General features: G+C 34.3%; 1 protein-coding gene across 2 annotated transcripts; it reads left to right on the top strand.

Moving 5' to 3' along the window:
• Positions 1-23028, top strand: LOC115994790 (isoleucine--tRNA ligase, chloroplastic/mitochondrial). Of its 2 annotated transcripts, XM_031119053.1 has the most exons (22): positions 3795-4035; positions 5556-5751; positions 5913-6067; positions 6141-6242; positions 8027-8096; positions 8778-8890; positions 9112-9180; positions 10310-10417; positions 12341-12491; positions 13369-13600; positions 13803-14089; positions 14228-14364; positions 15496-15643; positions 15847-15978; positions 16745-16873; positions 17650-17777; positions 17901-18065; positions 18342-18467; positions 19406-19479; positions 21090-21339; positions 21954-22133; positions 22471-23028. In XM_031119053.1, exons 1-22 carry the CDS (start codon positions 4006-4008, stop codon positions 22711-22713), a joined length of 3225 nt encoding a protein of 1074 aa, XP_030974913.1. In that variant the 5' UTR covers positions 3795-4005; the 3' UTR covers positions 22714-23028. The 2 variants fall into 2 exon arrangements, with proteins under 2 accessions (XP_030974914.1, XP_030974913.1); XM_031119054.1 differs by lacking the exons at positions 3795-4035; positions 5556-5751; positions 5913-6067; positions 6141-6242 and adding an exon at positions 1-84.
• The last annotated feature ends 554 nt before the right edge of the window (positions 23029-23582 follow it).

The raw sequence follows: 23582 nt of genomic DNA, 5'->3' as shown, positions 1-23582 counted from the left end.
ATTTTATTCTTCATGATGGCTCTCCAAATGCCAATGGGGCATGCTCTAATTAAGACTTTGAAGGATATAATCAATCGTTATAAGGTCACTTTTTTCTCTATATTGAACATCCGATATGTTCCCTTATATTTATTTTATATACACTTTGAAAACATTAATTCTAGACATGTACAAACACATTGAAAGCCTCTACTTAGGGTTTGTTTGAGATCTGTTTATTCTGTTGAAATTGAAAACTTTTTGCTGAAAATACTGTAGATAAAGGTAAAAGTTAGTTGAAATAGTATAGTGGGACCCGTGAATAGTATCAAAAATGCAATGGGGCCCGTAAATAGTAACAAAAATAAGTTGAATAGTAAAATAAGTTGGCAAAAATTATTTTTGCCAAACACACACTTATATATGATAATGCACTTGCATTATCACAACTCACAACAACAACAATAATAGTGAAAGAAGAAAAGAAAAGGAACTAAATCTTACAACAACCTGAACCGTACAGATTATGCAGGCCAAAATATGCTGGGGTTTGGGTTTTGACAAAGCTCCCTTGCTAAGAAAATTTGGGGGCTAGTTGCTTAGCTTAGTTGTCACATGAGTATAGTTCTTAAACAGAAGTATTTTAAACATTGCACTCCTTTGAGTGTAGAGTACCAATAGGTCTTCTTAGGCTTGGGGGGTATCCTTTGGTGTATAGAGAATCAGGGAAACAGTTTAACACAGGCTAAGTGGAGACTTGGGAATGGTACTAACATTCCAATTGACCACTTTCTTTGGCCTCGTTTCAGAGCTGAGAACAGGGGTATAGAGGCTAAGCAGCTCACTCTTGTGGCTGGTCTGATGGACAAAACCTCTGGTAGATGGAATTAGCGGCTAGTCTTGTCCTTATATGACAACTCGTGGCAAACTCTATTCTGCCGCAGCCTTTCTCAATGTTTGGACAGTAGAATTGAATTATCTGGTCTTACCCTTAAGTCAGGTTCTTATGAGGTTAGGACCGGTTTTAGGCTGTTTACTAACAATCAGCTCATTTATGATTCAGCCTCAGGGCCTCATGAGTTAGATTCCATTGTTTGGGATAGATTGTGGAAGCTCAAAATCTGGTACAAGATTATAGTTTTGCTTTGGATAATCTTGGTCAATGCATTGCCTGTGAGAACTGAATTCACCAGGAGGGGCACTGCTGTTACTCACAGCTGTCCTCAGTGCATGACTGGTGAGGATACTCTCTTATCATGTTTTCATCACATATCCTTTGGCTCGGGCTGTAGCTTGGTCCTGAATTAACAACCCAAATAAATAATTTCAATATGGTTACTAAACTCATTCTAGCAATCTGCTGAAAGGTAATGCGTTGATGATTTTGTTTTTTAATCTTTATGGCAACCATCTGGAAGCCATGGAAGGTGATATGGTTTTAGCAACTAATGTTCTAATGTAAAGTCATTATATGTCATCTTTTTGTAGGCAGGGGATTGTTGCAGCAACTGAGGCTCAAGCTCCAAAATCCAAATAAGCTTGTTTACAATAGGCTCTCACTTTAAAGACTGTTGGGTGGCAGATGCTTATACAAGTGAGATGCATGAAAAATTGTGGAGTGGTACTCGGAAAGGTCCAGTTCTGTTGGCAAAGACGGTGCAGGCAGAAATATCCTAGCTGGTTGCTGACTCTAACATTGGCATTATTCTTTATTGTTAGGGAAGCATTAATTTAGGCTGGGAAGGCTCTGACTCTGTGCTACTGTTGACTAATTGTACTAAGGGATGCAACTGCTATGTGGGATTAGAAGGTGTAGTTGGATGTTAGAACCTGTGTTGGCTGACATTAGTAGAGTCCTGCAAACACAGTCCTGTTAACAATGCTGGTTTAGGTCCACCAATAATACATTGAAAGCGAGGGGTACCCCCTAATAATAAACAGAAGGCTGAGAGTTTTTGTTTCAAATATCCACATGATATTTCACCCTCTTCAAAGTTATATATTGTTGGTAACAGGAAGAGTAAAACGTTAAAATGGTTTGGAAATATTCACTACATGTATTATGGCCATTAAATTCAACATCTTGCGTATGTATGACAATATTTTATTATTATTCTATTTTCACATATTCAACACAATCTATGTTATTGAAGTGAGAAAATCTAGTACTACAACTTATCTCTCAACTTTTTTGCAACAATTTTTATGTAACAGAGTGTGAGTGGAGAGAGGAAAAATGGTGGGTCCATATGTAAATAATAGACAATCATGCACAATCTGTTACATTAGAGTTGTGATAAGAAATTGTGGAATAATGTGTGGTTTTATTGAAGTAGCCATGATAGAAATTATAATTTGATAATACTATGCTTCCTTGACAATATGCTTCCTTGACAATGTTCGGCCAAATAAATATTTAAAATAGCTGATAAAACAAATATGCATTTTAAGAATCGCTTATCATTTATTTATTAATGATGATGAGCTTTTAGATAGGTAAACAAGATTTATCAGAATGAATTTATACTGTCCATGAGCAAAGTGGTATGCATGATCTTATACATGCACAAATGGATTTGGTTCAAAAACTCCATCTTGAGTTCTCTTGGTCCCTTTCTCCAAAGAAAAAAAAAAAAAAAAAAAAAATCTCTTGGTCCGTATTGGTTATTATTTTCCATCTCAATTGATACACTTCAGCAGAATGTATATCTACAGACAATAATTCTATCCCTATATCTTTGCAATTTATGTTTATTGTTTTCAATTTCTAAAATGCGCTCAATGTTATTTTAAAAACCTGATGAAGCCGGAATAAGATTATCAAAATACTCGTAGTTAACGCATCCCAATTTTCAAACCTCCCAAAGAGGCAAAAACCCAGGATATTATTTCATGTATGACATGTGGTTCTATTTATAAGAGAATCTCCCGAATTTTTTTGTTGAAAATTTAGAGGTCTCAATAAATATCAGATGTTCACTTTGAAATTGAGCTTTCCACTTCAAAGCAAGAGGTTTCTGTCTGCATCTTATACAAGTATGAGAAAAGCATTACATACGTATGATACTTGCCCTTCGATTATATGATCAAAAAAGTTCAGAAATCTTAATATTTCTTCTAATTTAGAATGATTATATGATCAAAAAGTTTTGATTCACAAAAACAAATTCCACAATGTCAACGTATTTTTTACTTTTTGGGGCTAATTAAAAAAGTTAAATGAAAAAGTATACACGAGTTCAATTGAAATGGGTCGAAGATTTTTTCAATCTAACTTGACCTTGTTAGATTGAGAGATTCACACCAACCTTATACAACCCATCATATGTGTAGGAATCAACTCAACCCAATCCACATGAATAGGGTTTTATTGGGTTGAATTGGTGAGTTAAACATTTGTGCTTCCATATTTTCTAAAAATATTGGATTTTCATAAACCATTTAACATATATATATATATATTATTTTCAATAAATTATTATAATTCAAATTACATGTTTTAATTATATTTCAAATTTCCAAAATCATGAAAATTAACTCTCAAGCTACCAATATAAAACTAATATAAATGATAAATTGGGTTGAGTTAGATGAATTGCAAAACCTATCATTCTGATGCTTAAAATAAAATTACAACCTAACCCAACAATCCACAAAAACCAACCCAAGCTGTGGGGTTGGTTTTGGATTGATTGGGTTGGATGTTTATTAAATGCACGTGGGTTCGGACAAAGTAACGGGTCGGGCCGAAAATTGCCGCCCTTTAAAATAGCGAAAACAAAAATAAAATAAAGGCCAAGTGTGACAGTGTATAAAAAGAGAGTGGGAGTGAGGTTTTTGGTTCATATAAATTCATTTTATCTATCTGTTAACACAAAATGGAGAAGCTGAAGCTGAAGCTGAAATGAAGTTGAACCAATGCAAGCCAAGGCAGCAACAACAACAACAATAAAGATGTACTTGTAGTTGTTCAAAATTCAAATCCTTCTCAACTCGCTAACTCAATCACAGTGAAGAGAAGCTACAATGGCTTTCGTCCAAACCTCTCCGTATAAGGTATCTCTATCTATGTATATATTCTCTCTCTCTCTCTCTCTCTCTCACTCACACACATACGCTTTGTCTGAGACTTGAAAGCAAATGAAAACTCAAAAAAGGTTAGGGTTGGAGTGTGTAAGAAATTAAGCCTGCGTGCTTTTTCTTTCTGTTTTATTTTCCTACGGTTTCTCGGCAGGCAAACAGACAGACGGAGAATTTTAATTGTCGCTATGATTGCGATTTTCATAGTTAGGTTTTTTTAATTGCTTTGATGTGATTACTATGAGAGTGCATGTTGTGAAATGAAATCAAATGGTTGAGGGAGTTTTGATAATGCGGTGAGTTCGGGCTACGTGTTTGTGTTCCAAGATTGTTAATGGAATGAATGAATGTTAATTGCGTTTCAATGTTATTCAAATTGATTTTGTAAATTCAGTTCTGGATTTTCTAATGTGCTGCGCGCGAATTGTTTGATGAAATGTAACAGAGAGACTTGGATAGTATTTGCTTTGTTTAGAGTTTTAGTTTTTCATATTTATTTATTTATTTATTTGGTTTGTGTTTCGAATTCTTAAGAGTTGAATATAATAAAGTATAGTAACCGATTTTAACTACTTTGTTTTGGAATTTTACTTAGACAAGGATTTGATTTGTTAGCTGACTTTGATGTTTGATAACTTAGCTGACTTAAACACATATTATATATATAAAATATTTATTGCTTTGCTTTATATAAGAGAGCTCTGCCGCTAGTTATTTGGGTTACTCTCTAATTGTGCCACAACAATTGGTATTTGCTTTGTTTGTGCCGGAACCTTTGGATTTGTGTTGGTGCTGTAAATTTGTTTCGTAGTTCTCTCCTTAGTTTGTGCTTTGCAGAAATTTGTATTCTGAACCTTTGGTTCATTGGTTTGGTTAGAGATTGTATTTGGCATTTGTGAACCTGTAGAGAAATCTATTTGAGAGTTTTGTGCAAAGTGCAGCACCTAATCTTTGTATTTGTGAGACTGCTTCTACACATATTTTTATTCTACAAAATTGTTAGTGAAATTTCTTTGTCAGCCATGGAAGTAAGCTATTGCTGAACCACACAATTCTTGGTGTGTTTGTGTCTATTTTTATTTCTTTTGGGTTGATTTTATTTGTTCCTAATATTTATTTTGAGATCTTTTTAAAGTCCAAAATATTTTCACAATCAATCTTGGTAATTTGAGCTTCTGCTATTTTTCAACAGAATTTAGTTAAATCTTCACTGGCCTTTCAAAATGTTCATTTCCTGCTTTTGCTTGTCAACAATACCCATATTTAAATAAACTGCAATTAATAAAATAGCAGGGACAATTTTTTCAAACCCTAAGGGGTAGTATAATTGGTTGGGCCAAAACTCATCAAAGAAATAAAGGGAAATATTTTCATTTAATCTAAGTTTTTTAATTGCTCAATGTTTACTCATTGGGTTTCTATTACACTTAAATCAATTTACTATGAGGATAGTATTTTCTAAGTTGCAACTGATAAACTCTGTTGTATGTGTTCAGGTTTTATCGCAAAGAACTTGCTCATCTTTTAGGAAAAGCACTTCCATTAAGTTGTTTTATTTCAGAGGAAGCCCTTCGGCCAAAGCGTTCTCTCTCTTAAACCTGACACACTATACTACTGGTTCTGGTGAATTTTGTTCTTCCTCAAAGCGAAGATCTAGAGGACCTGTAATGGCAGCAAAGAAAACTTCTGAAGGTGTATAATGCATTGATGATATTAGTGAAAATACATTATTGAAAGATATGCTATATGTCATGCAACTTCTATAAGGAGTTTCTTAATATGCTATTTTTCATTTTCTTTTGAAGGCCAAACATGCAATGCCATTTTCTGATTGTTTTGTTTGGTAAGTATAGGGGCAAAGCAAGAAGATGGCAAATACAAGCACACAGTTGATTTGCCCAAGACAGCGTTTGGCATGAGAGCAAACTCATTGGTCAGGGAGCCTGAAATTCAGAAAATATGGGATGACAATCAGGTCTACAAGAGAGTTGTTGAAAGAAATAATAGGGTGAGTTTTGTAGGCCACCTTGGGTTTATATAGTTCTGAGGATGTATTAATTGACTTTTAGCTACTCTGTCAGGGAAATTTTATTCTTCATGATGGTCCTCCATATGCCAATGGCGATCTTCACATGGGGCACGCGTTAAATAAGATTTTGAAGGATATAATCAATCGTTATAAGGTACTTCTCTCTCTATATTAAACATCCAATATGTGACCATTAAATTTAGTTGATATTCACTTTGATAACATTAATTCTAGACATGCACAAACACATAGAGAGTCTATTCTTTTCTATGATAATGCACTTGCATTATCTTTTTTTTTGTCTTATAAGAAAAAATTTATTAAAAGAAAGGACTACTTCATTCAAAAAGGAAGAAGTAGCCTAAAAGATATGTACAGAAAAGAAAGGACTACTTGCATTATCACAACAACAACGATATTAAAAGAAGAAAAGAGAAGAAACTCAATTTCACAACTTGAACTGTACAAATTGTATAACTATTTATCTCTTCTCAGTGTTGGTAAAAGCATCAAGGGGTGCAAAGCAGAAGTGCGTTCCTGATTGAAGTAAAGTAAAACACACATTATTCAAATATAATATACGTAGCATATAATTTAAAAAAGAAAAAAAAACTCAAAATAGTAATGCATTTTTACTAATTAGCTAAAATGGATGGTGCAATTGCACAATTACTAATTTCAAATTTTATATAAGTCATTTCAATTTCTTAAAATTTTTATATGATAAAATTAAGAATAATTTTTAATGGACAACAATATGATAATAATCTACCATAGAATGTTTAAACATACTGATCAAAAAAATAGTTAAACATAACATTTTGTATTTTTCTCTTGTTCTTTATAAAAAAACATAAATGGGTTTAGCTGTGATCAAATGAAGTATATGGTTCAATGAAAATAAATCCAAAAGGTAGAGATGAAAAACCACAAAAATAATAAATTATCCTTGTTTATGTCTTTTGATATGTAAACAAAAGATTGTTTCTGTACTACAACAACTTAAGAACAATGTTTGTGTGATAAATCAATGTCCATGTCATCTTCTTGAAGACCAAGGAGTTAATTTTAATGATTCATATATATATTTTAGCAAAAAAAATTAAAAACTGCACCTAAGCATGCTTTTTTTCTTCTTCAAAAAGTGCTAGAAAAATGTGCCTGAGGTGTGCTTCATTAAATGAGCTTTGCTTAGTCCAAGCGAAGTGCTTAGACCTTGAGCATTAAGCACGCTTTTAACAACACCAGCTCTTCTCCTCCCCTCCTCTCCCCTTAAGTGCTTACGTGATAAGCTACTCTTAGCATGGCTTATCCAAAACAGGTTAGGACCACCTGGTGGATTGCTTTGATCGGAAAGCCACCATCAAGCTTTTAGTGAGGATATGTGAATGTAAATTGCATTACTTCAAAGAGATTTGCTTACATAATGAGAATGGTTGGATCACTTGAACCAGAGTTCAAAAATCTGATTTTAGAGCACTTTTGCAATCCTGTTAATAATTCTAATACATTTTCCTGATTAGAGTCCTCTAATCTGGCTGTTTGAGTAACCAAAAAATACAGCCATGTAACAAATATAATGTCATCTTTAAATTATGATCAACATCCTTGTTTCAGCTTAAGAAAATAGTAATTTATAAGCTTTCAAATTAGGCCTATATTATGCTCATTTGGTATTAAATACCAGAGCTTTGAAGATATTTTAAAAAAATTTTAAGGTTAAAATTTGTTGTTTTTTCCAGCATCAGGGTGTGTGCTTATTTGTTTGTTCTTACCAGTATTACAAGCTCATAACTAATTGAAATAGAAAAAAACATTTTTTAATTGATAAATTGAGATCCTATTTTAGTTTATTTTTGATGAACCTCAAAGCTAGGTGCACTAAGCAAAATAAAATTAAGTTCATTCTTCTCATTTTATTCTTTCGTTCTTGAGCAGCTTCTTCAAAACTACAAAGTTCGTTATGTGCCAGGGTGGGATTGTCATGGGCTACCTATTGAATTGAAAGGCAAGTGTGTTATGATGGTTAATTTTGTTAGTTTTGGCCTGATGGAATTTTCATGGGACTTGCTTTATTTAGTATGGTTGGTTTGTCAGTTTGAGGATTGGGCTTCAACATATCAGATCTCTTTGAATCTTGTTAATATATCTTTTTCTGGCCCTGTTAAATGTGCAGTTTCTGTTGATAATTATAATCTAATAATCACTTAAGTAGCATTACTTTTATTAAATTATATTCATTATGGGTATTTTTTAGTACCTTAATGCAACTTGCTGGTTAAAAGACAAAGGGTAATTGTTAGTTCACACACCTTGTTGCACACACTGTGTACACAATTTATTTTTTGAACTTATATGTGTGTACGTTGTGTGTAATAGACAATGTGTGATAGACACTGCCCAAAGACAAAAAAAAAAAAAAAAAAAAATCATGGTACATATTTGAAGTTTGTAAAATTTGTATTAAGTTGTAAACTCTGGTCTTGGTTGCTGTGAAAGTGACCCTTAGCTTGGGGATGTCTAGAAATGTAACATTAAGCAGGTACTTATCAAAAGAAAAAAAATGTAACATTGAGTATGGGTGCCTTTTATTTTGGGTAAAAGACAACTTTATTACTGGTGTTTGTGGAAACCTCATGGAGGGTCAAATCATGCTTGAGAATTTTACTGTCACTTTCTAGTATTTCAGTTCTGCAGTCACTGGATCAAGATGCCAGAAAGGATCTCTCACCATTAAAATTGAGAGCAAAGGCGGCTAAATTTGCCAAACAAACTGTGCAAAATCAGATGGCATCATTTAAGGTCGCCACCCCTTTATTGTCTCACACTTCATTGCTTTTATTTTGGTCCATATTGTCATATAAAAGTGATTTTTTATCGGACATATCTACTCTTTAAGAATTTCCTTAATTACCAAAATACTTTATCCATCTTTTCAGAATGTTAATATTTAGTTTTAGTTGGACGAGGACCCTCAACTAGGGAAATACTTTAACTTCAAATATGTTATTTGATGTTTGCAGCGGTTTGGAGTATGGGCAGACTGGAATAATCCCTATCTAACGCTCGATCCAGAATATGAAGCTGCCCAGGTAGCTGTTTCAGCTTTTCTCATGTTGATTTAATGTTGTGTTGAACTGAATGTAACTCTTTTTGATAAGTAAATAAGAACTTTCTTGAAAAAGAAAGGTCACCTCCAGTACACAAGAAGCGTACTGGAAGTGCAGAGTTTACAACTTACTAAGTGAGTTGACCCCTTTAGATAAGCACATCTTCTTTTACCCTGCCAATCTCTTTTCCATCTTCTCAAGAATAGGATTCCAAATATATGTGGATTTAAATTTGGCTCCCAACGGCTAACCCAAGTACTTCATGGGTAAATGGGTAACCTTACACCTCAAAATACCAGCCAGCGCAATCACATCTGGAACCGCCCCCATAGGAACAATCTCTTAGTCAAATTTATTTTTAAGCCTAACACAACTTCAAAATAAAGTAGCACACTTAAGATGTAAATTTCCAGCCAGCTCAGTGCTGCAAAATATTAGTGTATCATCAGTGAAGAGCAGGTGGGAGACAATCGTAGGATCAGAGGTAGTACCAGCCACTGTAAAACCTGTCAAATACTGAGCTCTAATGGCTTTAACTACATTTTACTAAGGGCCTCCATCACAATCAGAAATAGGAGTAATTTGCACTGAATGTAACTTTTAGCACTCCATATACTGTCTCTCATGTACAGATTATAAATAAGGTGAAGCACTAAGGGTAAACTGTGGCTGCTTATACAGACTTAAATTCAATAATAAGCATGAAGTTCACATTTAGTATGAATGGTGTGTATATATCTTAAAAAAGTAATCTCTCTATTTATACAGAATTTAAAGTTCTCCCAGTAGTTGGTCCAGTTTCGTGTTACTTTTGAGGCTGCTTAAACTTATTCTGTCCCTTCATACAGGTCGTAATTGATGTTAACGGTAGATGATAATTTATAGCCAGGTACAAATCCATGATTTCGGAAATTTGTATAAGCGTTAAGCTAACCACAAGTGTTGCATCCATACATCAAGAAGATAGATATCAGATGACACTTGGAAAAAAAAAAAAAAAAACCCTTACCATTTAATGTTACTTGAACACTTTTTTTAGGGGGAGTGTGTTTACCACATATGTTGTTGAGTCCCTAAGAATTTGTTTCATGTATGTTGTATCATCTGCTAGATTGAAGTGTTTGGCCAGATGGCCATTCAAGGTTATATCTACAGAGGCAGGAAACCCGTTCACTGGAGTCCCTCGTCACGAACTGCTCTTGCAGAAGCTGAATTGGAGGTATTTTGATACATTTTATCTCTCTTGTATTAACCACATGATGAACATGTTACCAATGTAAGGTTTCTAAATTATGGAATTTTTTGTAACTATAATGTCTTGTATTGAGGCGATCTTAAGAAGATTTGGTTAATCTTAGATTGAATTCAAATATAGGTTTTTTTTCATTGGCCCACTCTGTTGATACCATTGTCATGTATGACTTGAAACTTATAATAACAAGCCTAAAACCTGTGCGGGCACCTTTATTTATTGATAAAAGTATGGTTAAATTCAATTAGTTTTTCATTATAATTAATAACTACAGGCAACTTAAATAGGAATGTATGGGTTAAATATGTAAAAATATCATTAAATTCTGTGCAGATAAGGGGTTATAAAAATATGGAAAAAAGTCTATTAGGACTATGAGTAAAAAAACCATCGGTAAGGTTACTCCAATTAGAATGCATGTACCAATAAAAGAGAAGAATATAATTTAATAATCAATTTCTACAAAGATGCTGAAAGGAAAATGGTATACTCTCATAGGATGATTATGCCTTCAAGGAAAAAGACAACTTTCAGGTTGGGGTTTGTATTTGTTTGCGGTTTTCTGTGTAATTCTTGTACAGGTACTCTAGTTATTTTTTGGTCAAGTAAAAGCTCTTTTTCATACCAAAAAATGTGGCTGATTTGCTGGTATTTGAATCTCTTGGACCTTATACTATCATTTTCACTTCTTTTCTTTGATTTATTCCCTGTGTGAGAGTTAGAACACAAAAGAGCGTCATTGGCATATGAAGTTATTTAGCAGTAGGATTATAGATTTTCACCTATTATATAGAGAGATTAAATTTTGTAAGGATGTGGCGTAAAACCCATGTTTTACCCCTTTAATCCCAACATGCCACATCATCTTATTACATATTTAAGAATAAGCACATAACTAGGGGTGTGCATGAGTTGACTTGGGTCGGGTTAAGGAGTTTTTTTTACCCAACCCACCATGATGAGTTAAAAAAAATTCAACCCAACCCAACCCAACCCAACCCATCACATAAGTCCAACCCAACTCACATGGGTTGGGTTGAACAATTTTTTTTTATTACTATCATTATTAAATTGAGCAAAAAAAATAATATAAATATATTAAAAAAACCCAAAGATTAGTATTAATGTTACTCCTTAAAGGCAAACAACACTAATGACTAAATAATAATAGTAATTTTCTAGGATTTGTGTGAACTAATTGACTTTTATATAGGATACGAAGAACTGGTTATTTAAAAAAAAATTTATTAATTATATAATATATTTTAAATATATGTGTGGGTTGGGTCGGGTCGGTTTGGCGGGTTTGGAATTTTATGACCCGAACCCAACCTGACCCGCTATCAAATTTTTTTTTTGTAATCCAACCCAACCCACCAAGCCCTGAAAACCGACCCAACCCTACGGGTTGAGTTAGGTCGGGTCGGTTTTGGCGGGTTGACAGGTTGGGTGCACACCCTTAAGCACAACCACACCTAATTAATTCTAATACCCATATATAAATCCAACCGAATTGGGAGTTTATTGAGATGTTATTAAGTGTGGTAGGATGTATTAAATTTTAAATAAAATGATGATGTGGCAATTTTTTATTGGATGATGTAAAATATGGGTTTTACACCCCATCCTTACCAAATCCGGACTCTTATATAGAAGTATTTTAGTTGTTGGACTAAGATTTGAATAAGATTTATGCAAAGTTGGCTATGCCACTTGACAGATTTGGTACAGTTAACTATGCCACTTGGCATAACATGAGGCACCTAGGTATCATTCTCTCAGCTTTAATGAGGCACTATGATCAAACCTTGGTATCATGTTGCTCGCTTATGTTATCTTGCAAGATTGACATGGTTCCTATTCGGTAATTAACCAGAAATTTTTGTACAGTATCCTGAGGGGCATGTTTCAAGAAGCATATACGCCATTTTCAAAATAGTGGACACACCTCCTACTTCAAGTGGCCTTTTAAAGGATTTTTTCCCAGATTTGTGCTTGGCAATATGGACTACAACTCCCTGGACTATTCCGGCCAATGCTGGTGAGTTTTCCATTATGTTGACATTTTACTAATTCTAGTGAGTCCTCCAAACTTCAACAGTTTACAAATATCAGCCCACTTAACCAAATGGAGTTTAGAGGCCTCACCAATCCCACCCCATAAGAAATCCCTTTGAAGCTTCTCGATACGGTTAGCTATTTCAGCTGGGATAGGGAAGAAAGAAAGAAAATAAGTAGGCAAACTCGAAAAAGTTCTTTTAATTAAAGTGACCTTACCCCCCTTTGATAAATATAGACGCTTCCAACCTGCTAAACATCTATAATAAATAGAAAATAGTATATAGTTTATTTGAAGCTACCAATGGTATATATGATTAAATAAACAGGTAAAAGAAATTGCTGGCTTGCAATCTGAATAAAGCTTATATATTAATTTCAATTTCTGATTAAAACATGAGAATAAATAATCATGTTTTCATGGTTCCTTCTATTATGAAGTGTTGATACAAAAAAGAGTTTTGATCATCTAGGGCATGGTTGTAAGCAAGTTAATAGCATGAGATACACTCACGCCCTAGTATAAAAGTTTGCTTATCATATTACATCTCTTTGGCTATATAAAGCTTCCGAATGTTTGTTTGTGAATGGATCCTCTATCACATAAATAGCAACATTATTGTAGGAGAACAACTTTTTATCTACCATTAAAATGCAGATGCTATGTGTATTCTATATCCCATGTTTATCCGTCACATATTTCTATGTTTAAATGCTAAACTGATCTGGTTAATTTATGCCACCTCTCCCTTGCTCTCACATGCGTGTACACATCTAGTTGTATGAACTTCTGCAACAGGGTATGCAGTAATTTTTTTTTTTTTTTTTTTGGTTTTTTCCCTCTGTTATCCTATAATCAGCGGTTGCAGTGAATGCCAAGCTTCAATATGCCATAGTTGAAGTACAGTCACTCTCAGGAGATGTTTCTTTATCTGCTGGAAATAAAAAACAAAGGCTTGGAAATATTCTTAAGGAGTCAAAGAAGCCTTTTCTTATTGTAGCATCAGATCTTGTGCCGACATTAGAAGCAAAATGGGGAGTGAAGCTTATCATTAAGAAAATACTATCGGGTTCAGATCTTGAAAATTGCAGGTTTGAATGAATTTAGGAACTTAAAACTAAACAATGCCTGCATTATCTCATTATACATTAAGTTATTTATAGAAATGAAATAGTTTATTGCGCACATTAACTTGGATATGTAACTACTTGTCTTAGTAAAATACATTTTCTATTTGGTTGATGTAATGAATAACATATCCTTTAAGGCACGGTTTTTCAATTTTGGTGTCAGGTATATCCATCCAATAGATAACAGAGAATGTCCAGTTGTGATTGGAGGAGATTATATTACAACAGAGTCAGGAACTGGACTGGTACATACTGCTCCTGGACATGGTCAGGAGGATTATGTGACTGGCCTGAAGTATGGACTGCCTATACTTTCTCCTGTTGGTGATGATGGAAAGTTTACTGAAGAAGCTGGACAGTTTAGTGGGCTTGATGTACTTGGGGATGGTAATATTGCTGTTGTGAATTGCTTGGATGAACATTTGTCCATTATCATGGAAGAATCATATGGTATGTTGTCTCCCCCCCCCGCCCCTACCCCCCCCAAAAAAAAAAAAAATCAGTTACGGTGAAAGTTCTTACCATTTCTCCTGATTGTGTAACAAGTTTTGTTGTTAATAGAATACCACCATTGATTCTTGTATGCAGAACATAAGTATCCTTATGATTGGCGAACCAAAAAACCTACTATATTCAGGGCAACGGAGCAGTGGTTTGCATCAGTGGAAGGGTTTCGCGAGGCTACTATGAATGCAATTAGTGATGTAAAATGGATTCCTCCTCAGGTAATGGTGTTAGACTAAGAGGTGTTCTAGCCTTGAATATCTCTCTTTTCTAGATTCTGTTTTTAGGGAATGTATGGGTTATGTTTCACAATGTTAAATGTGACCCGTTCTTGTCTAATTCATGTTTTACCATCTGTTTCCTTATAGTTACAAGGCTATTTGATTCCAGCTCATATTGCTTTTTGCATTGCATGACAGCAGGTTTCTTTTAGCTTCTAGTAATTGCTTGTCATAGGATGGTATTTGAATTCTTGTTTCGCTGTAGTATTGATTGCAAGTTTCTTTTCTTGGCATTGACTACCTTCCGAAATCTTTATGCACATGAGCATTGTGCAGGGCAGTTCTATTCTCTATTCTTTCTTGCTTAAAATGTTGGGGGTGCCATAGAGGGCATATAACAGACCTTTCGAATTCCTTTCATAAAACAATCATCTTCCCTGATGCATGGCATAAAAATAGATAAAACCTTGGAGGCAGCACCAAGTGATGGAAAAAAGATAGAAAATCTAGGTTTAGTACCTAGAGTTGCTTAAAGTTAGCATCAAAACATTTATATTACTCAAGTCAAAATGTACCAATACTGAATTCTGGGACCTTTAAGTAGGGTTCTGAAATTACATCAAATAAGGAAAGGAAATAGCTCTTAATTAACATTAAAGACAAAATTAAATCCTAAAAAATCAAGTAAAATCCACCAGGTCCAACAGAATCTATAAGCATCAATCTGATCTGGTGTCCACACCAATTTCTGTTAGAAATTTCTTAAGGTAGATCATTTGAATGGAGAATACTATTCTCTTGTAACAAACATAAGATCAGTTTGTCCCATGACATTTGGAGCATATGTTGACCTCGTGTGTTGCATGTTTGTAATTTAAGAGTGTTTTTCAGAATTAAGTTGAACAACAACTTGTGAAGCTTTAGCAATTTTATCTCCATTCTTGACTTTAGCAGTGCTACTATTGATGCATACCGTTAATTGATACAAAAGCTGATATAAGGCTTCTAATCAGGGCTCTTAACTTGTGATTGTGTATATGAATATACTTGCAATGTTCATCTTTCGTATTAGCAAATGGTATGATGTCCCTCACTAGTGGTGTCTTGTGCATATGCATGATCATTGTTCAGTCAGAAAACAGAATTTCTGCAATGACTTCTAGCCGCTCTGATTGGTGTATTTCGCGACAAAGGACATGGGGCTTGCCTATTCCAGCCTTTTATCATGTGCAGTCAAAGGAACCTCTTATGAATGAAGAGACTATCAATCATATCAAGAGTAACAGCTATTTAGAACTTTGATTGTTTTCTCCTTTCATTATTAAATAAAATTCATGCTCTGTGTATTTTAAACATGTAAAAAGAAGGAATAGTATTTCTGAATGCATGTTTAATTTTAGTTGACCCCAATGTGTTGGAACTATTAAAGGTTTATGTCCCACTAATGAATTTTGTTGCTGTTTCTATCATTTGTTTGAGCAGCTATAATAGCTCAAAAGGGTAGTGACGCATGGTGGTACATGACAGTAGAGGATCTTCTCCCAGAAAGGTATCGTGAAAAAGCATCTGATTATGAAAAGGGGACTGACACTATGGATGTATGGTTCGATTCAGGTATTATAACACAAAAATGTTAAAATTATTTTGACCTTTTTATTTGACAATATTAACAGTTGTATGGTATTCAAGTCAGCCTTTACTTTACTTTCACTGATAACTAGTAAGCACTAAGCACCTTTGACTTAACAGTTCAATTAGAGTTAATTTCCATTGGAATTGGAAATTGATCTAGAATTTTATTTGCAGAAAATATGGTTATAAACAGACGCATTTGTTTTGATGGGTGCTTCAGGTTTAAACATAGTATTTTGAAGATCTACTGTTGATTGAAATCCTGCTTTATATTAACTTATCAAAAAAAATAATAATCCTGCTTCATATTAATTCTCCATCCACCAATTGTGCCTTAAATTGGAATTATATAGTACCTTTATAATATATATTGGAAATAATGTTGGGTTGGAGTGGGGCAAGCTTGGAAGACTGCGGACAAAGTGAGTTTTATAAGCTGAAATTCTTGCTAGTTTACTGCAAGTCTCCTGGTAGCCTTTGGCATGAGTTGTAATTAGTATAGCTAGAAGTTAAATCTGCTGCGTGCTATATATATTGGATATTAACTGCATGTCTTTGTCAGATTGTGCTTGGTTTTCCATTTACCATATCTTACACTTATTAAATATTTTTGAGTTTTTTTGGCATGCATGAGCATACCTACATTTACCTTCTCAATAAATGCCGTTTGAAAATGGTCCATGATTTTATAGCTCATGTTGTTTGAAAAGGACTCTGGTTTCCCTTAGCTGCTTAGTTTATTTTTCAGGCTCTTCTTGGGCAGCGGTCTTGGGTAAAAGAAATGGCCTTAGTTTTCCTGCGGACTTGTACCTTGAAGGTACTGACCAGCATCGTGGGTGGTTCCAAAGTTCTCTATTAACAAGTATTGCTACAAAAGGTAATGAACATCTGAACATTTTTAGTAATTTTATGTGATTTTTTTTTCTTGAAGTGGAACATCATTTCATCCAGCTTGCATTAAGAACTCATTATTCTTAGTGTCAAAAGTTAAAACTCTGTGTGCATTAGTGTCTTGACCTTGGTTATTGATTCCTGGGAATTTCTGTCCTATTGGAAAAACTTTTCCTGATGATTGTAATTTATTTATTTCTGATGACTTACTTGTTTCTGATGATAGTGGTATATGCTTCTCTAAAAGAAGAAAATTGTGAGAATCTTAACTTTGCCATCTCTATAAATTTGTTTCTGATGCCCAAAGCACTACTAAAATTCAGCATACTGTGAAGTGCTTGAATGAGCCAAAAATCACACGGTTAATAAATGTGATTTTTGTTAGGTGATGACACATATTGCATAACTCTTGATCCGGGCATGACCTTTTCTTGATCTGTTACTGAATTAAAATTAAATTACTGTAACCTAAATATTTGGATAGGCCATTTAAGTTCCTGAAACTTAAATGATCCATCCAAATATAATAAATCCTAAATGTGGTTTTGAATTTCTGTAAAAAACATGTTGATCTGCCTTGTAGTTTAGAATGGGAGAGTTGCAATGCATTGGGCTTATAAGTTTAGTTTCTAGAACGCTATTTTTTCTGTTTGTTTGCTAGTGTAATCCTCTTTTCATATTCAAAGTCATTGATGATTTTAAATAAAATAATAGCTTGTTGAAGTTGGCTAGAGACTGATTTTGACACTTCTTTTGGTACAGGGAAAGCTCCATATTCCAGTGTTGTAACACATGGATTTGTATTGGATGAGAAGGGTTTAAAGATGAGCAAATCTTTGGGTAATGTTGTAGATCCACGCACTGTGATCGAAGGAGGAAAAAATACAAAGGTCAGTTACCTGTAGATTGAAATCAAAGACCTACTCCATCTCTAACCCATTCCGCACCACTTGAGCCAAGGTGTGACACTGTGACAGCATTAAGATGTTTAATGGTTTTGTTTCTGTTTGCAGGAAGCACCTGGCTATGGAGCTGATGTCTTGCGACTTTGGGTTTCTAGTGTAGATTATACAGGTGATGTATTGATCGGCCCTCAAGTCCTCCGCCAAATGTCTGACATTTATAGAAAGCTGCGTGGAACATTGAGATACCTTTTGGCGAATCTGCATGACTGGAAAGTATGTCAACTTAAACAATCAGAGCTTTCAAGTTCAGACTTTCACTATAATTTTATTATTTTCTACATTTCTTTAGATTTTCACTTTTCTGATATTGTTATCCCTCTCTTTCTTTTTCTCTCTCCAAAGAAGCTTGTGATTGTTCCACACTTTAGTTTATTATCTTCCTTTTAATTTTTAATGTAGGGGCCAATGTTTTGTTTCATTATTTTTTTTTTTGCAGTTTCATCTCTTTATTGATTTTTTCACTTAATCTTGGGTTATGTCTATTGCCAGGCTGACTATACTGTTTCATACCACACCCTTCCCATGATTGATCAGCACGCACTGTTTCAGCTCGAAAATGTTATAATGAACATTAGAGAGAACTATGAAAAATATCAATTCTTTAAAATATTTCAGGTAAATATTCTCTGATGTTGATTATATTTGTTTAAGTTACTACTTGGATTTTGCTAGTGAGCTCCAGCTCAAATGGCACCTTACCCCTCATAAGAACAAGGTAAATGGTGAGGTTGTGGTTGAAGATCCATAAAGTGCGTGTGTAATTTACCAATAAAAAAAATGGTAACTGCTTTGATTTTGGAGCTCATGCTTTAGTTTACAAGGTTGTTAGCTTTCTAAAGTATAGTTATTTATGGCAATTATCAGTCACAGTTGAGCAGTATCAGATTTTGATTTCTACATATGGTTTTATAATGGTAGACAATCATAATTATTAAAAAAAAAAAAAAAAAAAGGAAAAAAGATAATCATTGTTCCACTCAAAAGGAGGGAATGCAAGTTTTTTACAGTACGGTGAAAGAGAGGAAAAAAGAGTGAGTAGAAACAGTCGATAAATTGAAAGAGTGTGGAAGTTTGATGGTATAATTATTGAGCATTACAGAATAAGTTGAAGACGAGCGAACAGGGTTTGGCAGGGGTCATATCCATGTAAAAGAACCAGTAAAATAAAGGATGAAAAGCAGACTCAAAAGTTTATCATTCTTGGTTCTGCAGAAATCATACTAGGCAGGATCAAGTAGTAGAGACATCAGGTCAATGAGACTTGGCTCAAACGGTACTTCCTCCTCTCACAAGTGTGAGTGGGGGTGGGTGAGTTTGTGGGTTTAAAACCCATTGTTTATGTGGTGTAATTGACCAATAAAAAAAAGGTGGAGACATTGGACAGTCCACTAGGATGCATGAAATTGTTAGTTTCTCATTGATGGTTGATACTTAAGTTTGATTTTTTCATGTCTGCTTGCCTTATTTTAGCAGAAAACACTTCTCAATCTACTGTTTGATTTGCTTTTTCTGTGGAATTTTAAATTGTATATATGTTTTGTTTTTATTTTCAGATCATACAACGGTTTGTCATTGTTGACCTATCAAATTTCTATTTTGATGTTGCAAAAGATCGACTTTATGTTGGGTAATTCTTCCCCTACTCTTTATAATCTATAACTTTCCAACCAGGTGCCAAATCATATTTTTGTTTTTGCTGCTCCATCACACTGCAATACATGCTTTTGCAATACACTTGCGCATGTCTGCAAGTTTGCATGTTTTCTGCAAATGGTGATTCTATAGCCAACTTGAGTGAAATTGTAAACTAATTTGATGCTATTCTTGCTTAATTTCCTGGATATGGGGATGGTTTCAGATAGTAATTCTGGAAGAATAAAATATAGGCCTCTGTACGGGGCCAGCTCTTTAAGATTTGAGGCCTAAGGTGACAATTTTAAGTAGTTTTCTCTCATATTTAGATATTAATTAAATAATATTTATTTAAACTTCTATATTATAGTTTTTTCTTAAAATTCTTTACTCTTTTTTTAGATATAAAATTAATAATTCAAATTTTGTATTCAAATTTTGCTAACATCTCATTTTTAATTGATAATATGGCTAATCCTCTTAATCTTTCTTGTGAAGTTGATTTTAGGCAAGAGAATAAGTTTAGGGGTAAGACAGAGAGTCTTTGATGGTGATTGATTATCAAGAAATGCTTTTAGAGAGAGGGAAAGTATATGTGGTTTGATGATGACTAGTTGCAAGAATTATTTTTTGAAAGAGAGAGAGGAGACATTTGGTGGAAAGACTTAAAAAAAAAAGCTGATGAAAGATTTTTTTAAGTGAGACAGAAAAAAAAGTTGTATATGGGTCTCTTCAATTTTTAGCTAGGCATTACTGTTTCCAAAAAAAAAAAGTAAAGAAGTATCTTATATATTTTATTTTAAATTGTTAAGTAAATATAATACTGTACTATAGGACCTAAATTATGCAATTGCCTCAATTGGCAAAGTGTAGAGCTGGCCCTGCTTTTACATATTGACTTTTGGAGTGAAAAGATTAATCACCTTGCAAGGAATCTTGATCATCATGGCTCAGGGCCATGTATTTTGGTTGCACAATTTTTTCTTTAGCAAATGCCAGTTATTTAAATTGAAGTCTTAAAATCACTTATCCATGTTTTAAAAATAAATAGTGAATTTTTTTTTCTCTTCTGCTTGGTCTAAATTTTAGATATGACTGTCCCAAAGTTTTTACCAGCCCTGGTGATAGAGATTTTTCCATGCAGACTCACTTTATGGTGCCATGCACCCTATACAAACAAATGCCTTGACACATTTATTGTAAAAGTTTAGGTTCAAAGCCCCTTTTGAGGTTTCTTTGTGCTAGTTGAGATTCTGTAGATTTATAAAACCCCATCCTGTTGAAATGTCTGTCATATTATGACTGATTTAAATTTAGTCTTCACTGCTCATCTTGAGTAGTCTAAGCATTGGATGTTCATTTGCTTGATGCTTACACCTCAATAGTACAAAGTACAGCCAATGAGCTCAAGCTCAATAGTACAAAGTGTTGCTCATTCATTCACGAGTTATGTTTGTGGCACATATCTTTAAGATGAATAGTCACGATATGTTTCTGTAATACATACAGTTGCCTAAATTTCAAAATATAAGTTTTTGGTGTTTATGCTAGTCCCATGAAAAGGTGTTGTGAAAATATTTCTCATCCTAAGTTGGTAAATTTTAGGGGCACAACAAGTTTTACAAGGAGAAGTTGTCAAACAGTTCTTGCAGCACATCTGCTTTCCATTGCGAGAGCAATTGCTCCAATATTACCCCATTTGGCTGAGGATGTATGGCAAAACCTCCCCTTTCAGTATACCATGGAAGATGGTTCGATTGCTGAATTTGTTTTCGAATCAAGATGGCCAACCCTCAATGAAACTTGGCTTGCTTTTCCTACCAAAGAAACTGATTTCTGGGAAAAAATTCTTGAGGTAAGTATTGTTATCATTTAATGACAACAAACTGAAATAGTTGAGGGTTTGTGTATTTCAATTGCATGTTACTTACCAAAAAGAAAAAAGCATTCCAAATGTATGATCTCATATCATTAAAAGATTGTTTTGCAAATAAATCTTCTAAGAGATTTCAAACTTATCATTGTTGCCATCAAACTTTTGTTCTCATGAACCTCTGAAATACTTTCTCTTTCCCTCCTAAAATTCTATAGTGAAAAAAATTCAATTTTAGCACATTTTTGAAAGACCTTTTGGAAGTTTTGTAGCTCATAAAGAATCAGCTGATAATGTTTTTGGTGATATTTTCTTGAAAAAAAGAAGTTATTATTAGGTACCCTCCAAGAGTACAAGTGATGTACTCCAACCTAAAAGCAAGCCACCTAATACAAAAATGAAATTTTCACGACTTTTTTAGATTTTTGTATTAGGTGGTTTGCTTTATTAATGTGGGATACCATGTCACCCATACTTTTTAGATTTCCATTTCCTTCATAAAAAGTAATGTTAAAAGTTAACTCTGTAAAATTTATAAAAGTGCTAGTGAGATCTTTCTGCACTCTACTAGTTTCTAATATGAAGCATTTTGACAGCTGAGAACTGAGGTGAATAGAGTCCTGGAGATTGCACGTACTGAGAAACTGATTGGTTCCAGTTTAGATGCAAAGGTTTACCTTCAGACTTCTGATGCCAGCCTGGCATCTAGATTGTGTGAGATGTGTGCAGCAAGCAACGATGTAGACACATTGCATCGCATATTCATCACATCTCAGGTATGCTGTGTTCTGAGTTGTTTACATCTACTACTTGTACCAAAGCAACCCTATTTAGCGATCTACAAGTAAATATTCATTGCATTATCCCTTCTTAGTTGGGAAGCACACTGATGTGGTGCTATTAGCATCTCATTTATCCTAGAAACTGAGGCTTATCAGATGGATATACTTTATAGCAGTTATTATTATTATCTACATAGTAGTACAACAATAGGGTTGTGTAAATCTGTCTTGGCTATATATGAGGGAGTTCCTTAGGAATATGATTTACCATTATGTTATTTAGTTGCTTGAACCACTTAAGAATTTATTGTTCTTACCTGGCAATATGCAGGCAGAGGTTCTTCCCTCTTTAGAAGATGAGATGATTTCCCACATACCATTCAGTGGAGAGTGTCTCATTCAAGGAAAGAGCAAGGTTTGGATTGGTGTGTCTCGTGCTGAGGGTTTAAAGTGTGAAAGATGCTGGAATTTTTCACCCCAAGTTGGTTCTTTTTCGGAGCATCCCACCCTTTGCAACCGCTGCTATAATGTGGTTGATGCTCAACCACTTCCAGCTGTTGCAATGACAAGCTGAGATTCTGGGAAGTGCAATTTTTTACCAATTAGCCCGGCACTAGATTTGATTTGGTTGATTCAAAAGATCAGAGCTGCAAATATTTCAATTTAGCCAACATTTTGATTTGGTCAGTACACCCTTTCTGGGTTAGTTCAGTTCTGCAGCCTAATGTTTTAGACTTCCAATTCTGTTAAGTGAAACCCAATTTTGGCACAACTGAATTCTAAAAATTTGTTCTGTATGGTGTTCCAGAAACGCCACTCCTATACATATAAAACCATTTTTAGATATTTATACAAAAATGCATACCTACGATTTTAACCTTTTTGTTTACTGGAAGGCATATATATGCCTATCTTTCCATTAATGCAAATTTCCTATGATGCCTAATATTATCCCTTTTTTTTTTTTTGTTACCCTACGTGTTCCATGGAATTTCTAACATGTCCACATTTCTTTTATAAATCATTTGTTGGGAAAAGTGGAATTTGAACCTATACATTTCCATTAGAAACACTAAGGTGTCAATTGAGCTGTAAGGTCTTGGCCTAGCACAAATGTGCACGTGCATGGACAATTGCACCCATGACTCCATATTGCTTTAACCAACTTAAAAATTCCAAGGCCAACAACTTTTCCAGAGATTACACAATATCACATGCGTGATACGTAAAACCTTAAGCACATGAGCGGCATAAGATCTATCAGCCACATACACCCAGACAAATTCACTCCCTGTTAAAAGGGCTCTACGATACACACAGCCACTTAATGTGCCCGGGCAATGGGCCAATATGTGCCAATGTAAATTAATATGTGGCCGGTCTTTATGTATTGGCAATGTAAATTAATATCACCCAGGCAACAATACACTTTAGCTTGGCCCA

Source organism: Quercus lobata, chromosome 6, assembly GCF_001633185.2.
Source record: "Quercus lobata isolate SW786 chromosome 6, ValleyOak3.0 Primary Assembly, whole genome shotgun sequence".
In the NCBI taxonomy this organism is placed as follows: domain Eukaryota; kingdom Viridiplantae; phylum Streptophyta; class Magnoliopsida; order Fagales; family Fagaceae; genus Quercus; species Quercus lobata.
The sequence above is the reverse complement of the archived record's forward strand: the minus strand, read 5'-3'. Positions and strand labels throughout refer to the sequence as shown.

Coding starts and splice junctions, on each gene's coding strand:
- LOC115994790 (XM_031119053.1), top strand. CDS start 4,006: ATGGCTTTCGTCCAAACCTCTCCGTATAAG. Junction 8,891..9,111: donor ATCAGATGGCATCATTTAAG/GTCGCCACCCCT, acceptor TGATGTTTGCAG/CGGTTTGGAGTATGGGCAGA. Junction 9,181..10,309: donor CAGAATATGAAGCTGCCCAG/GTAGCTGTTTCA, acceptor ATCATCTGCTAG/ATTGAAGTGTTTGGCCAGAT.